This window comes from Psittacula echo (assembly GCF_963264785.1).
Source record: "Psittacula echo genome assembly, chromosome: 4".
NCBI lineage: Eukaryota > Metazoa > Chordata > Aves > Psittaciformes > Psittacidae > Psittacula > Psittacula echo.
In genome coordinates, this window is record NC_137738.1 from 60,833,523 (window position 1) to 60,849,002 (window position 15,480).

Consider the following 15,480-nt stretch of genomic DNA (forward strand, 5'->3'; position numbering starts at 1 on the left):
CTGAAAGATCTTCTGATGAGTTTACTATTAAACTGTAACAGATGGGGCTGTCTTAAGCTCTAGGCATCAGGAACGAAGCCCAATTTTAGATACAAATTAGTTATTAAGAATATTTATAGATGGTAAACTCCTCAGGCACATGGAGCAGCCCTGTGAAATTACAGCGCAAATTAACTGCTCGCCTTTCAACTGACAGAGACACGTGGACACATTGTCTGGTTTGTTCAGGAGAACTTCGGGTACAACCCAGTATTGGACACAACTTCATTTCACAACACTGCGGAGGACCTAGCTGTTCCTCTGGAGCAGCACTGCGGCCTGGCAGCAGGATGGCAAATGGAAATAAGCTGGGGAGGGATAGATGATGGGGAAGCCATCACCGCGCCGTGATGAGTGCTTTCATCAATGAAATTGTAAAAAAATATTTTGGTCTTAAAACAGGACTGGGTTCCTTGATGACAACAGCTTTGGATCTATCAGGCGTTATTCACCAGCGAGTGAGAAACAGCACTGAACTGAATTTCAGAGTAACTATCTGCTCTATTCCAAAGCATGAGGTGAACGACACTACCTCAGGAAATAAAAATGGAAACTATCGTCTGAAGGAGGATGGGGGACAAAAGGAAAAAAATAACTAGAAAACACCAGAGGCTGTGAAGTTCAGAGCAAAACAAAACAGTTCCTCCTCAATATATTCTTCATTGAAATGCAACATCAGAAAACCACACAGACATGTACTTCTTGCACACAACATTGTATCAAATTAAAATTTGTCATAACCATCATGTACATTAGGTTAGCGATAACAAAAACGTAACTTAACAGCTGGCATAAGGAGAGAGCAAGCAACCTGAATATCCACCCAGTCATGTTAAAACCAAGCTGTGACACTACTGTTGGAAGGGAGCAAACCAAGCCAGTCAGGTGCTGTGAACCTTCTCGAGTAAATATCTGGCTGTATCAAACAGTGAATCTTGAAGGAAGTCTCTGTGATGAGGTAACTTTATTGCTCATTCATAGTGCCCTGCATTTGCTGTACTTAAAATAGATACTTGTACCAATGGCTTTTTTTATTATCCGAAGGAGGGGAAAGGAAAAAAAAAAAAAAGAAAATCACATATACACCAGTCCTTTTTTCTTTCTGCTAGCAAAGGGAGGCAATTCGATCCAACGTGGGCTGAAACCTGAGTAGGTCACTGTACACCATGATAAAATTCCCTAATCCCTGAGCCAAATTTCCCTGAGGGGGCCCTCCTACTTCTCCTTCACTTTCCAAGCTGACTTTTCCATTCCCTCTCTCGTCTTTTCCTCCCCTTCATCTCTTTCATTTCCCCTACCTTAAAGCCTTGATATCTGATCTGCTGCTGATACTCGGGTTACAGTTTTTACAGCTTAGGCTGTCTATTGCTGTATACATTCCTTTCTTTCTGCTCTGCCGTGATTACTTACCAGAGCTTATTTTACACTGGTCCAGATGAAAGCAGTTCAGATTAAGGGAAACAGTCAGCCTGTTTGAACATTACAGATACGAACCTACACAAGGGCACATTGTGCTCCCTCTGTCCTTTTGCTGCAAACATTTTGCACGGTGTAACAAATTTGTTACATTATTGTATTCTTTGGGTGTAGGAAGAACAACTAGACATCTTAATTCATCAGTAAAGAAAGGAGAGTAAATAATCGCCACAGGATTTTAACTTTCTTAACCAGTCAAAATTCAAACCGCTTCTTTTTTAATCCCTGTCCTGGTGCCTGGGCTTAAACCACGACAATCCCCTTCTCTTACCCCTTCTCAGATGATAGCAGCCAACTGTCCTACTAAAAATGCACAGCATATACAGCATAGTTTACATTGAAAGGTGGCCTGTGTTTCGTGAAAGGTTCTGCCACCAGCTATCTCGCTCTCAACCAGAAATCACATCCGTTCAAAATGCCGTTTCTACCCACCTTTAATTTTTAAGTCAGCTGAAATCTTGAGGTTTCTAACCTTAAGCAGCCACCCATGATTAAAAAAAGAGAAACTCTACACGAAGGTTAACGTCAGTGCTTAATACCAAAGCATTAGTTTGAAATTGTGTAATTTTTCTCCTTCACACAATGTTGTTTTTGTTTCTTCCTCACCCTTTCAGACAAACATCTGTTATACTGTAGAAGAACAACTATCTCCCAAACCGCTGAGTGTGCCTGCAGCCAAAGTAAACAAAACAAACCCAGAGGATCCAGCACAGTCAGCCTTTATATCCAGCCAGGATAACATTTCACATGTTTTGATTAAAATCAGCTAATTTGTAATTCTAGAACCTATGAAACTTAAAAGCTGCAATCCATATAGATCACATTAGGTGATGCTCTAAGGGGCCACTGCCCTATACTACAGACCTCTGCAGTCCTCAAAACTATGTGGTATTACAATGAGCCATGACTCTCAATCTTCAGTGCCCGCACAGAGCCCTCTCTGAAAACCGGATGTGCCGTATATCTCGCAAAGAATAATACCAGTCCTCAGGACCCAAAACTAGTACAGTTTGTTTCCAAAGAGATGTGCCGACACGTTATTGCACTCGTTCCCCTAATACTACGCTTGTCCACATTTCCAGTCGATGTGCACGCAGAACTGTGTACATGCTCATTACCCAGGCAGCAGGGGCAAGAACGCCTGCCTTGGGCAGGAAAGGGCACCTAACTGAAATCAGTGGTGTGCAGAGAGGGAAGAGGGGAGGGGACTGTGCATTCCCGTTTATTTTTACACAGGGAGATCACTGCTCCGGAAAGCAAAGACATTTTCACTAGGCATCATGCATATTTATATACGCGCCTATATACTATACATACTATGCAAACGTGTGACATTTTCCAGGCAGTCCTCCACTTACAATCAGCCTCCTAATAAATGACATATTCAAATTAAATGCAGCAGCTTCATCTCGTAACCAGACTATGCCTTATCAGCACATTGAACAACAAGTTCAGCCGAAGTCTCCCAATACATTGTTCCCAACTTTGGAGAATTTGAGACATAAAACAAACAGACACGGAACAGACATGGAAAACAGGCTCAAAAAAATAGGGCCGGTCAAGCCTGGAGCGGCGACCTAATGATAAAAGAAGTCCTGCAATAACGTTTTTGTGCGATCGCAGCCATCCTAACATCTGGAGCGGCAGCCTGAAGTGCTACTTTCAGAGCACAGCTGGACTGGCACCGGTTCCTATCAGGCAGGACAGCCCTCCGCAGAATACACATCCAGAAAAAGCAACCCCGACCAGCCACCTTCCAGCAGCACCTCTGCCGCTGGGATGGACTGGGAAGCGAAACACAGAAAGCAGAGGACAAGGCGAGAGGGAGGAAGAGAGGGAAGGGGTCCCCGCGCTCAAGTGCGAGAACGATGATGCGCGGCTCCGACCGCAGCATTGCACTTTGACAATTTAATTACACAGTTGCAGCTGGCTACTGGGAAAACGAGAGAAATACAGTGTTTAAAAGAGGTCCCTTTCTTTCCTAACTTTAAGGGCTTCCCAGCTACCTGAGCGGATGGCTGTAGAAACAAATAAAAAGGGAAGGAAAAAAGGCTCATCACTGGCACCCAAGGAGCTGAAAAAGCCCGAGGAGGGAGAGCTATGCTAAAAAAATAAATAAAGCTGGTGAATGAACAGGGTTTGCAGCCTGTGAATTCGTCTCTGTTTTCAGCCCAGGAGGCGGAGTTGAGACACACTCAGTGCATCCTACAAAAAAAAAAAAATGACAAGAGATCCTTTCTTATTTCGTTTCCACGCACGGAGGCGGGGGGTGGGGGGGAGACCCCCGCTCCCTTCCCCATCACAGGCACCCACCTTCATCTCCTCGTTGATCTCCCGCTTCACCGGGTGAGCCGGCTTCCTGCTCCTTTTATTTTCGGGAGGTCTCCCTTCTTTCTCCATTTCTGCCATTTTTTGCGCCTACTTGGTGGTGGAGATGAAATGGCTGCTGGTGCTCTGGGGGGGCCGGGAGGGGCGCGGGGGGGGGGCGGCGGCGGCGGCGGCTCTCAGTGGTGGCAGGCGGCGCCGCGGAGGGCCCGGGGGGAGCGCGGCGGCAGTGGCGATGGCGGCGGGCGGGCGGGGGGCGCGGGCGGACAGGGGCGCCGGTGCCCCGGCGAGTCAGCCATCTTCTGCCTCGCCGCCCGCCTGCATGGGAGCGGCGCGGCGCGGCGGGGCGGCGGGGCGGGCGGGCGGGCGAGAGGCAGCGCGGAGCGAGCCGGCCCCGCGCCTGCTGTGGCGCTGCTGGCGGGCTGCCGCGGAGGGGGCGGCCGGGGAAAGGGGGAGGCCGGCCTCGGCCCGCTGGCGGGCGGGGCTTGCCGGCACCGAATCGGCCGCCGCTGCCCGCCATGGGAGCCGGGGGGGGTGAGGAGGAGGAGGAGGAGAAAGGGGGGGGGGTTGCTGCGCCAAGCACCGGGCGGAGCGGAGCGGAGGGGGCGGAGCGGCTGATGGGGGAGGGGGCTGTGCGCCCCCCCCCCCCCCGCCGTGTGCCCCCAGCGCCTCCCCGCGGGGCCGGGCCGGGCCGGGCTGGTGAGAGGGGGCTGTCCGCCGTGCTGAGGTTGGGTACCTCCTGGCTGTCCCTTTATCCGCGCCTGGGAGGTGAGGATGAATGGTTTGGTGGGACGCGGTTCAGCGGCGAGGTGCTGGATTACAGCACACGCTGTGGGGGATGCATTGATTATTCCTGGGCTGTGCTTCCGCGCTCCCTGGCAGTCAGTCCCTAATTACTGTGGTACAACACGGTACGGCACGGGGGTGCCCATTGTTCCATTAGTCAAAATCGGAGTTGTACGGGGTTTCTCATTATGACTGTGGTACACCTTAAAATTGTACATTAAAAAAAAATTAAAAAGACCCGCAGTCGAAAAATAAACGGTGTTCGGTGTGGGTATGAGTAGGCTTCCCATAAAAATCGCTGTTTAGCCTGTGAAAGATAAGTTCGGTTTGTGTGCAACAATGTCTAATTTACATCCTCTGTTTCTGAAGCTTAAATCGCTGACATTTTTTAGTATAAAAAGTTGAGCGCAACTCCGTTGCTTGTTTCGTGACTGAAATGAGCTTTGCTTGCCTGCTTCAGATAGCAGAGCGATTCGAGACACAGAGCACATTTTCCCCCGTGGCCCTGAGAAGAGGAAGACCCTGGGACCTGGCATAGTCCTGGCTATTAGAGCAGCGAGCATAAAAAGATGAGGTGGCAACCAGACCTCAGTCTGTAAAATCCCAGAGCACATCTGCAGTACTAAGGTCATGGCCGTTGTGAAGTGACAGTGCTGCCACTCCCCTCGTTGCCCAGAAGAATCACGCAGATGTTGGAACAGAACAGATCTGATGGTTCATTCTGGCAGAGCAGCGGAACCTTGCAGAGACCCTCAAGAAGGCTCCGCTGGCAGCAAGGAGCCACAGGGATCAGCTGCAGCAGGGGTCGTGCTGTGAGCTCCGTCCATTCTGCACACCCCAGGAGCACAAGCTCTGGCCTCAGAGTCACCACCAGCAAGCAAGAGAAATCAAGATTTTTTTTGGGGGGAAGTGATTTGTTTGTTTTTTCTTGCCTGTAATATTTTACAATGCAGGGAGTTCTGAAACATGGGGAAACTAACCTGGGACTCTGCAAGTAACCTCCAAAGGATGGTTTCCCTCCTATGCCCCTCCAACCACCACCAGCAACCTCATCTCTATGTTTTGTTCACCGTATTCTATTACAAACAGATCAGTACAGTTGAGCTCTCACCAAGTACATATTCCCAGAATCCTAATGTATTATCTCACACAGTAGGGATAAGACAGGCAGCGCAAGGCGAAGTTGCTTAATAAACACAGTCTTACATAGCCTCAGAGTTCTTTGAAACCTTTAGCTGGAAACAAAGCAAGCCAATCTCAGGCAACTATTCTGCTTTGGATCACCACCACCTTGATGATACACGCAGTCATTCTAATGAAAAAGGCAAAGTTAATTCTTGTACTAGGGATATATCACTAGTTTCCCTGTAGAGCTGATAGCAGGCAGTTTTTGAAAACCTTAGAACTTCTGCTAAACAGAGTATTGCCTCAAACGGTTCTTGTCCAGTGAAATGTCTGAAAAGTACTTTCAACACTTACTACATATATTGTAATAAAGCATTGTTTCGCTGCATAAATGTAACAAACCGAGTTGATACTCCGACAAAAAGATTAATCCCCAAATCCCAACAAAACCAGAATTTCCTTTAATGTTGGAAGGGATTTGAAGAGCATATTTGCAAGCCCAAACGATGCAAATTGTCTTCAGCAGGTTATGGTAAGTAGACTGAAACAAATGCCTTCAGGGTCAAATCTGTCATTCCACTATTCCTGACTAACAGCTGAAGGTTTGATTGTGAATGGAAGAACTTCCCACCTCACTTGCTACCAATTCCGAATGCTGGTCCTCACTTCTTCATCACCAAAAACAGTGGATTTCAGTTAGGCTTTTTTTCCCGGTATTTTTCCAAAGACTTTTGAATGGAGATGTGAACTTATGCCTCCTGACAGGAGACTCACTTTTAACAGCTACTTCTGGTGAGCTCCTTAAAAACAGCCTCCAACCCACCTCAGTATGCCATCAACCACCAGATGAAAGCCATGGTCTGAGAGCATATCCTGTTTTCCCAGTATCTAATACAGTCTAGGCGTAGATACAAAAGTTCTACCTCCCTGTGTCCTAATAATAGTATCTCTCTTCATCTGACAGCAGATTATTTCTGCAACTGTCATGATTCCTACTTTCCTAGAGCTGTTATTACCTTTATACATTGCACATTATGATACTACATATTCTTGGGAAGTTGTTCTTCTAGTGAGAGCATATGGAAGACCATTGACTGTCAACACAGAAGTTCATGCATTTAGAGTGCTCTGATGTTATCTGACACGCATCGTAGGTACTAGAAAAGTTGTGGAAACTGTCTAATTATTCCATTTGTTACTGGAGAGGGAATGACTAACAAAAATCCACCCAAAATGCTTTCAGGTTTTAATGGTAACTCATGAACTTGTAAAGAGAATCAGAATTTGTGGAAGCCTTAAATTTGTCAGTTGTACAATGGCATTGATCTGAACGTCTCCAAAAAGCTACGAGAAAATAAATCTGCTGTTTACATTACAGAGACCTTAACATTAAATACATTTACTGAACTGTGACAGCACATATTTCTTGTGGGAAAACCTGTATTTTTGATAAAGAAACCTGGTTCAGTAGTGCTTGCTATGGATTCTGCAAACATCATAAATAGGTGAATAAAGGTGGCTGATTGGACCAGTAGGGCTGCTTGTATTTATTCTACCAGCCAAAGATACTGTGGTATGTGGTATCAGTAAGCATATTTCAGCCAAAGATCAGATCCTGATCTTCTGGAAATCAGTGAATATTTTGCTCCTGAGTTTAATGAGACCAATTTCCTTGTGAAATTTCCAAGGTGATTTTAAATCAATCTATTATATAGTGTGCATTGGAAAGCAAGAATCCCATGTTCTCAAAAAAAAAAAAAAAAAAAAAAAAAAAAAAAATTAAATAAAAATGCAGGGCTTTCGAAATATGTTTCCATTCACATTCAAAGCAAAGATAGGATTTTTCGATGTGAGGGAAAAAGAAGCTTCCTACTTCTTATTGTAACTCATCTCAAAAAAGAGTAGGAACTGCAGATCAGGCTTCCCACTATGAGTGTGTGCTCTAACCACAGTGCAATAGAGTAAGTTTCTCTCTGTCTTGCCTGTTCAAGGGCTTTGGGTTGGGGATTTTTCTGATTAGCTCATTGGTTGCATTCAAAATTGGGAAGAAAAACACCACATGAACTGCCTTTCTGTGGTCTCTAAGTCACCTGCAAGACTGAGGTTCAGGTCCCCGCTGTATCTGAGTCACGGCAAGAACCTGAGCTTTTCCTTCCATTGTCCAAGCACGCGTATTACACCCAAGGTGCTTTGCCAGGCTCTGCCAAGTATTTTTGCATTTTTGTTCTACACAGCTTTGCGTTTTCAGCTCTGAATTTGCACTTGGACTCTTTGCAAGCACACTAATTTGGACTTCTGAAAACCAAATAATTGTTCATAAAATGATAGGTGCAAATGAGTTGCCAAAAATAAATCATCCCACTTTTAATTTATATTTTATTAATCATATTGCTATTTATTAGTATTTCTGTGTTTTGAAAGGGCATCAGTCCATTTGGCAGAGGTGCTTTTTAAGTAACAAAAAAGCAACAATTTGCTGTAACTAAGTTCTTCAAAGGATCTTTATTAATGCTTAACTCCTTAATGTTACTACTGAGCTATTTCTTCTTGTGATTGCTTGCTGCAGAGGACGAGATAAAGGAGCAGCCCTGATTTTTCCCAGCTGGTAAATACGTAAGTGGCACAAACCTTCAGAGCGAAAGGTTTTTTAAAGGCAGCGGAATCAAGCAAACGGCACTCTGCGTGCACACCGAAAACGACGTGGCGGTTTTCAAAGCTGTCAGAATTAGGACAAGTTAGGGGGTGATCGCTGCAGCCGCTGTGCTGGTGCCCGAAGGGAGGAGGAGGCCGGGCCCCAAACCCCGGCCCCGGGTAGCCTCCCTGCCCGGGGTAACTCCCCTGCCCGGCGGAGCCCGGGCTGCGGCGCGGCAGCTGCGGCGAGAGCTCCCCCTCCTGTTTCTCTCCTCCTCCGCCTCGACACCACGGTGGGAAAAACGCATCATGGAACCACGGATACCAAGACGCGTGTAAGCACCAGTCTGCGTGCATTTATGCACGTATAAACGTCCCTGTACACCCACACGTCCAGGGAGAAAGCTGAAGTTAAAAAGGGAGCCTCTTGTACTTCTTCCCAAACAGCAGCCGCAGACGTGGCAGGCCACAGTAAAGGTGTGGCTCTTAACTGGTTTCTCTTAATATCGCTGATAATTTACCTCACCGTTCCCTGCCTGCCAAGGTGTTATCAGCTCTCTGTCAGCTTGCTTAGCAATGCCAATCACTGTGGAAAACGCATGTCTCTGCAGCCTTTCGCACGCCAACCTATTCTCATCTCACCTGTACCTGAAGGGAAGCCGTAATAAACAGCAATTTAAATTCAGGTGTTTGGTTTGCTGAAGTGTTTAATTAAACAAAGAAATTCATTATATTTATTTACAGAAAAGTACCGTTATGTTGATTTTTTTTTCTACTTGATTTGAAGTGGAAATGTTCCTTTGACTTTTTGTACGACACGCTATGGTGATAGATTATTTATGCCATCAGAAGCAAATAAATGCACTGAATAATTAAAATACCAGTTCCCATTTTTATTATTTTTTTCTTTTTTTTTTTTTTTTACAAGTACAGCCGGCCATTTTCATACACATGGAAAAGACACATGTGAACTTCTCCCTTGCTTCAGTTCCACCCAATCCCCACTTCCACTTCAATGATGTTATTTCACCCATACCTTTGAGAACGGGTACATTCCACTCATTCCTGAGCTTGGATGAATGCCTGCAGCATTACTCACACACAGTAGTGTCTGCAGATTCTTTTCTGCTGTGGATACTAATCTCAATCCAGAGTTTCCTTAGAAGATTAGAGGCTGTTCTGCAAAATGTCAAGAGGTAGCCTCTCCAAAGCAGATGCAGTATGGCAGCTGAAATGGGAGCAGTGGCGGCTTTCCAAATGCAAAGGTCTGGAAATGTTTGGAGGTATTTTAATATTGATGAGTATTTCATTTTTTGTGCTGTTTTAGAGTATCAGTGTCAAGTCTGTACAGATTAATGGCAAGATAGAGCCTTAATACTGTTAATGCTTTTTAAAGTTCTGGCAAAGACGGAAAAACATTATATAACTTATTAAATCATTAATTAGTGCTTGCTCCTCTTGCTTGAAACTTCACATAATTTGATAAACAGAAAGAAATGTTAACTTGTTTCTCTTTGTTAAATACTTCTAAGACTTCCGTTAAAATGCCTTTTTGTTTCTTGTTACATTTCTCCTGGTCCCTACAGCAAAAGGAAGCCAGAAGTCTTTTCCTTCTTCAGCATCAGAGTGCACCCATGCCATTAAAAATCAATCAATATTTCACCTCTAAAAAGGTAGAAATGCATTAAAAACCAAATTAGTAAAATATGCCCCGGACACCAGTATTGACTTTGGGGAAAAATCTTTATCATCTGTCTACTGCTACTCCCTGTCTATCCACTATGGTTATTCAGTGACTCTGTTGTGATGCTTTAATATTGGATATAATGCCAAAAATCAGGTAGAGGGAAATGAAGGACCTATGGATGAGCAAGAAACTTGGACACATTATACCTGATTGAACTTGCCTGTGACAAACTATGCATTCGCAACCTCCAGACTTCATTAAGGTTAAGGACTGTACTGTACTTGTCAATATTTTGCAGTTTCATTTAATTCAAACCAGTGGTCTACTTGCTCTGTCATACAGGTTGGTAAGAGCATATAGCAAGCTCTGCTTTCTTGAGGGGTTCTTTTTAACTTGTGGCTGACACTCAAAATGCTGACCTCCAAAAGATACTTCGGAGAAGGCCTGAGGGACCCGTGAGACCCTCCTACTGTCTGTGTGTCCACCCCGTTTCTCACGTACCTTGAAAGCAGGGAACTGTTAAAGCCAGAAGTGAAACTGGTGAGGGGTGGAAACTTGTGGTCTTTGCAGCTCTTCAGCAGCTATCATCTCTCTCCAGGCGAACTGAGAATATTTACAGCCAAGGCACGCTCATTTCTTCACCTATAATTTCTCAACAATGACCATTTCTGCCCCTTCCCATTCTTTTACTTCTCCACACAGAAGAAGGCAGGAGGGAGTCTTCTTGTTTTCGCTTTAATAAACAGAGAAGTCTCCCAGATGCTACAATGACAGGAGGAGAGGGGAGAGGGTACAGCAGAAAGTTCTCCTTCCCTTTTAACTTCATTTTCATTTTTTAATAGATCAATTGTGCTGATACATTTCTGAAAATATTATTACAGTAATCTGAATCAGGCTAAAAGGCATCCCTCCTCTCTGTCTTTCTGTGAAGAACAAAAGAATTTTTTACAATAAAGATAGTGGTTTATACATTTTCTCGTAATCCTGTATTACCCCTGTGAGCTTTGTTGCATGATATAGTATGTCAGTTTAAGTAACATCTGTCAAGGGATGGAAAGCAATTACAGGTTCTTTTCATTCATAAAAGTCATTCTAGAGTTTTTTCATCCATAATTTCCTTGTCATGCTTTCCAAAACATTACATCATTTTGTCCAAATTACCCCCTGCATTACATACACAAGGTAAAGTGGGTTATTCATTTATTTCATGGACCTAAAGAAACATGTCAAGGTATCTACAGTGACATATATTAAATAATTTAGACTTGGGTAAAGTTGGGCTTTCACATGTCATTTTTTGACAATCAGTTTTCTACTGCAGTGCTTGCTTTCCTGCCAGCATCTCACCAGAATCCTACATGACATGTGATTCAGTCTCTTGATCTTCTCAGTTATATTTACACATCCTAATACATAATGGCAATGCATTCAATTGCTGTTGGTCAAAAGTCTGTAAAAAAGTCCCCAAACATACCTTGGGAATGTATAACAGAAAAAATATTCAGGACTAGGATGTGCCATGTATTTTCAGTGTAGGAATATGGTTGTTATTCAGCAAATCAAAAAATAGCTGAGACTGGAAGGTAGCTCTGGAGATCATACAAATGGAATTTGCTGTATTTCAATGTGTGTCCACGTGCCCCTTGTCCTTTCACTGAGGACAGCCTGGCTTCATCTTCTCTACCCTCCATCAGGTATTTATACACATTGATCAAATCTCCCCCGAGCCTTCTTTTCTCCTAACTGAACAACCCCAAATGTCTCAGCCTCTCCTCATCTGCCAGATGCTCCAGTCTCTTCATCATCCCCATGGCCCTTTGCTGAGCTTGTTCCAGTGAGTCCAGGTGTCTCAGACTTGGAAGCCCATTCCTGGACCTAGCACTCCAGACGGGTCTCACCAGGGCTGAGCAGAGAGGGAGGATCACCTCCCTTAACTCGCTGGCAGGGCTTTTCCCAATGCACCCCAACCTTCTCTGCTGCCAGGGTGCACTGGTGGCTCATATTCAGACTATTGAATGTCAGGATCCCCAGGGCTTCCTCTGCAAAGCTACTTTCTAGCTGGTCCCCTGCCTGTATTACTACAAATTTTATTCCTCTCCGGGTGCAGGACTTCACATTTCTTTGCTGAACTTCACAAGATTCTTGCCAGCCCATCTCTCCTGCAATTTATTAAATTTTCTTTGATTTATGATCTTTTAGGTAATTAGTATAACTATTATCTGGAAAGATTTTGTTTTCCTGAACTGTGTTGCTTTTCCTAATTAAATCATGCATGTAATATTAATGATAATAATCTATGTCTCTTACTGCCATAACAAAAAGTAGGTTTTACTCAAATTCAGTCTTGAGAATCCTCTACATAGGTGAGATTTTTTGTCTTAAAAGAGGATCAATGTATGTATCCATCATCATCTGAGGCTCTTAAAGAGGAATGTGGTTATCAGTTTCTTATCACACTAGACAGAATTGACACATCCTCACCACTTCCTTTCAAATCACCAGGGGGTGCTGCTGGGAGACGGTTGCGTACAACTTCCATCCCATCCAGTCCGCCCGCTGAAGGCTTGCCGCAAGACTTCTGGGATTCGAGGGTCAGGGACTCCACGTGTATCTCAATTAGCTTGCATTGAAATCCTGCCCACACATATGTCAACCCTGGCGTGTTGTGGTTTATTCTGAGTAGCACTAGAGGACCCCAGGTACACCAGCATACCTGCAAGCCCAGGCAGCAATTATGTTGGCTTGCAGAGCCAAGGCTCTGTATTGTTGCTTTCTCTCACCTCCTGGAACAACATGAGAAATTACCTCTTGCATATTTTAAGTGTGTCACAGCTACTGCCTCTTAAGCCCCAGTATGAGGAGCTGTAGACTGAGATTTATTGGCTTTACCTGAATGGCCAACACCAAAACCAGGCCCAAAGCCAACTTGAACAGATAGCCACCCATATGATTATTTAGGGTCTTCTTGTCTGTTGTTAACTGATATTACAACTACCAGTTAGCATTACAGCTATTTTGCAGATGAGAAATCATTGGGAGGGAGATAGATAAAGTGACAAAACACATGTACTTGAAGAGTCTCGTGGCCTCAGCTAGAACCCAGCTCTTATGTCTTGTAGGACAGTCCTGTCACCATTAGAACATGTAACCTAACCTTCTTGGAAAAAAATGAAATGTGAGCCTCCCTTTGAACCAGCTTGACTTTGAGCTAACTCATGAAACACCAATGACCTTTGAAAGAACACGGGAATGGTACCATTGACAGATTTTGCCTCAGTTGGCTGCAAATAAAGTTATTTGAAATAACTGCCAAAGCTGTAATTTATCAGACTTTTTCACAGATTCCACAAAGACAGGGAAATTCAAAGTTGAAAGGCTTTCTCTAGGCAGCACATGCCAGGCATTTGTGCATGAATTGCAGGAGGGGAAATGATATGTTTCTTTTAGAACTGTTGTTGCCATCACGGAAAGCGAACAAGCATCTGTGCTTCGGAAATCAGTGGAAGGAAGGTGTTCCGTGAAAGGGAGCATGTGGGAAAGTGGCTTAAAATGGTGAGAGTGTATGAAAGTAGCAGGAGTTCTGAATGCCACTGGGGAGAAGAACTGGAACAAGGCTGACACATAGAAAGGTGGCGAGAAAGCAAAAAGAAATGCAAAGAGGAATACACTGAAGCGCAGGGTGGGGGGAAAGATACTTTTGGCTAGAGAATAGGTCTGAGCAAATTCCAAGAGCGAGAGAGGAGCAGAAAAAGAGAAAAAAATATAGGGCAGATGGAAAGTGTATCTATTGGATGATTGTGCAGGTGAACGTGTAAGTTAAAGTTTTGGTGTGTTTTACTGTGGAAACAGATATAAAGCTGAAAATCAGATGTCCAAGCAGGATTTCTGATATAACAATGATCTAGACATTTATACTACACAAAATCTGTAAGATGACTGTCTTCTGTACCATTTGCCACTGATCTTGAAAATAAATGGGAAAATTCACATTAAGTAATATTTAATTCAAGAGGATTGCTTCCCTCAAACCACCATAAGTAAGGGTTACATCGCCAGTCCTAAGGTTCTTAATTTCACTCCGGGGCTGGCGATTTCCTGTGTCACTACACTGTGAAGCTGAATGCAGAATAACAATTTAAACTTAAGTGCCCAGAGCTAGGCAGATGTTTTGCATAAAAGTGTTCTCTTGTGCGTGCTGAATGCCTGCAGCTCCCCCTGGGAGGTGGTGGGTGCTAAGCATCTCCTCAAACCAGGTCACCGCCATTCAGAAGCTCAGAAGGGAACTGAGGTGCCAAAGTTTAAGACTAACCTTACAAGCAACTAACATCATTGTGAAAGAGTGTGTCTCTGAAGGACTGCCATGCTTTCCGCCATTTGAGTTTTGGTATGTAATAGGCACGCATTTGTAAATCAGATGTCTGTGTAGCTTGTAACACCCTCCAGAGATAATATGAGAATACAAGAAAGAGGGAATGAGATAGAAAAAAATTAAGATGGGGAGAATTAATAAAACAGAAAGGGATGGAGATATTGTTCAAGGCTTCTTTTAGACTATCTTGGACATGCCTCATTGGGTCTGAATGCAAACTATTAGTTAGAAGGCTTAAAATAAACATAATGAAGTGGGGTTTTTTTCCCACATAATGCCTAATAAAACTGTGGAACACGTGTCCACAGAATGTTCAGGGGAGGAAACATCTAAACAGCTTCACAGAAGTGCTTACAGGAACCAGACTTCAGAGTTAGGGAAAACTGATCCATTTTGGTTTATTAAACATGATAGACTTGAAAGAGCATCTGGCTCAAGAAGTCTCTAAAGTGCATTCAGGTGGAAGATGCACAGACATGCCACAGGACATACTTCTCCACACTTGCTCCATTTCTCATGCTCTTCCCTTAAGCGTTTCATACTATCTCTATCAGAGACATGGTATACTACCTTAGATGCTCTTTTCACCTGACTCAATATTCTTATATTGTATTTTCCATTACTAGCGTGTGGTTTCCCTTCTATAGCTTACTTAACTGTGTTGGCCTAGATCAATTGTTCTTCCTCTTGTACAGCAGCAGTAACTATGGTTGCTATAATGTTCAAATTATAATCATTTTAGGTCATGTAGTGAAATGGCAGGCAGGCATTTTAATTATAAGGATTAAAAGGAGAACAGATGCAAGTGAGTCAAGTGCTAGGTAAAAATAAATGCATCACCCCTCGTACCCTGAGAGTCATCACTGTTTTGTCTCCAACAGACTGACATTGGGATAAATTCAAAAGCAGAGTTAATAGTGCTGAAAAACACCTATGTTGAACTGAAGGGTTTACCTAGATGGGGAAGAAAGTGTAGAGATAGTACAGTATAGTACAGAGGAATACCTTTGTTTAATTTTTTAAATTTTGTTGTAATTTCCAC

At 43.9% G+C, this 15,480-nt stretch overlaps 1 protein-coding gene across 1 annotated transcript in view; it reads right to left on the reverse strand.

Moving 5' to 3' along the window:
- Positions 1 to 3,924, reverse strand: part of SOBP (sine oculis binding protein homolog) — a gene marked incomplete at both ends in the record, with an annotated part of 102,113 nt that extends 98,189 nt beyond the window's left edge. The window contains one exon of the mRNA XM_080615284.1: positions 3,829 to 3,924. Within this exon, the coding sequence (XP_080471410.1) occupies positions 3,829 to 3,924 (96 nt within the window). The remainder of the gene's footprint in view (positions 1 to 3,828) is intronic.
- Between the last annotated feature and the right edge of the window lie 11,556 nt (positions 3,925 to 15,480).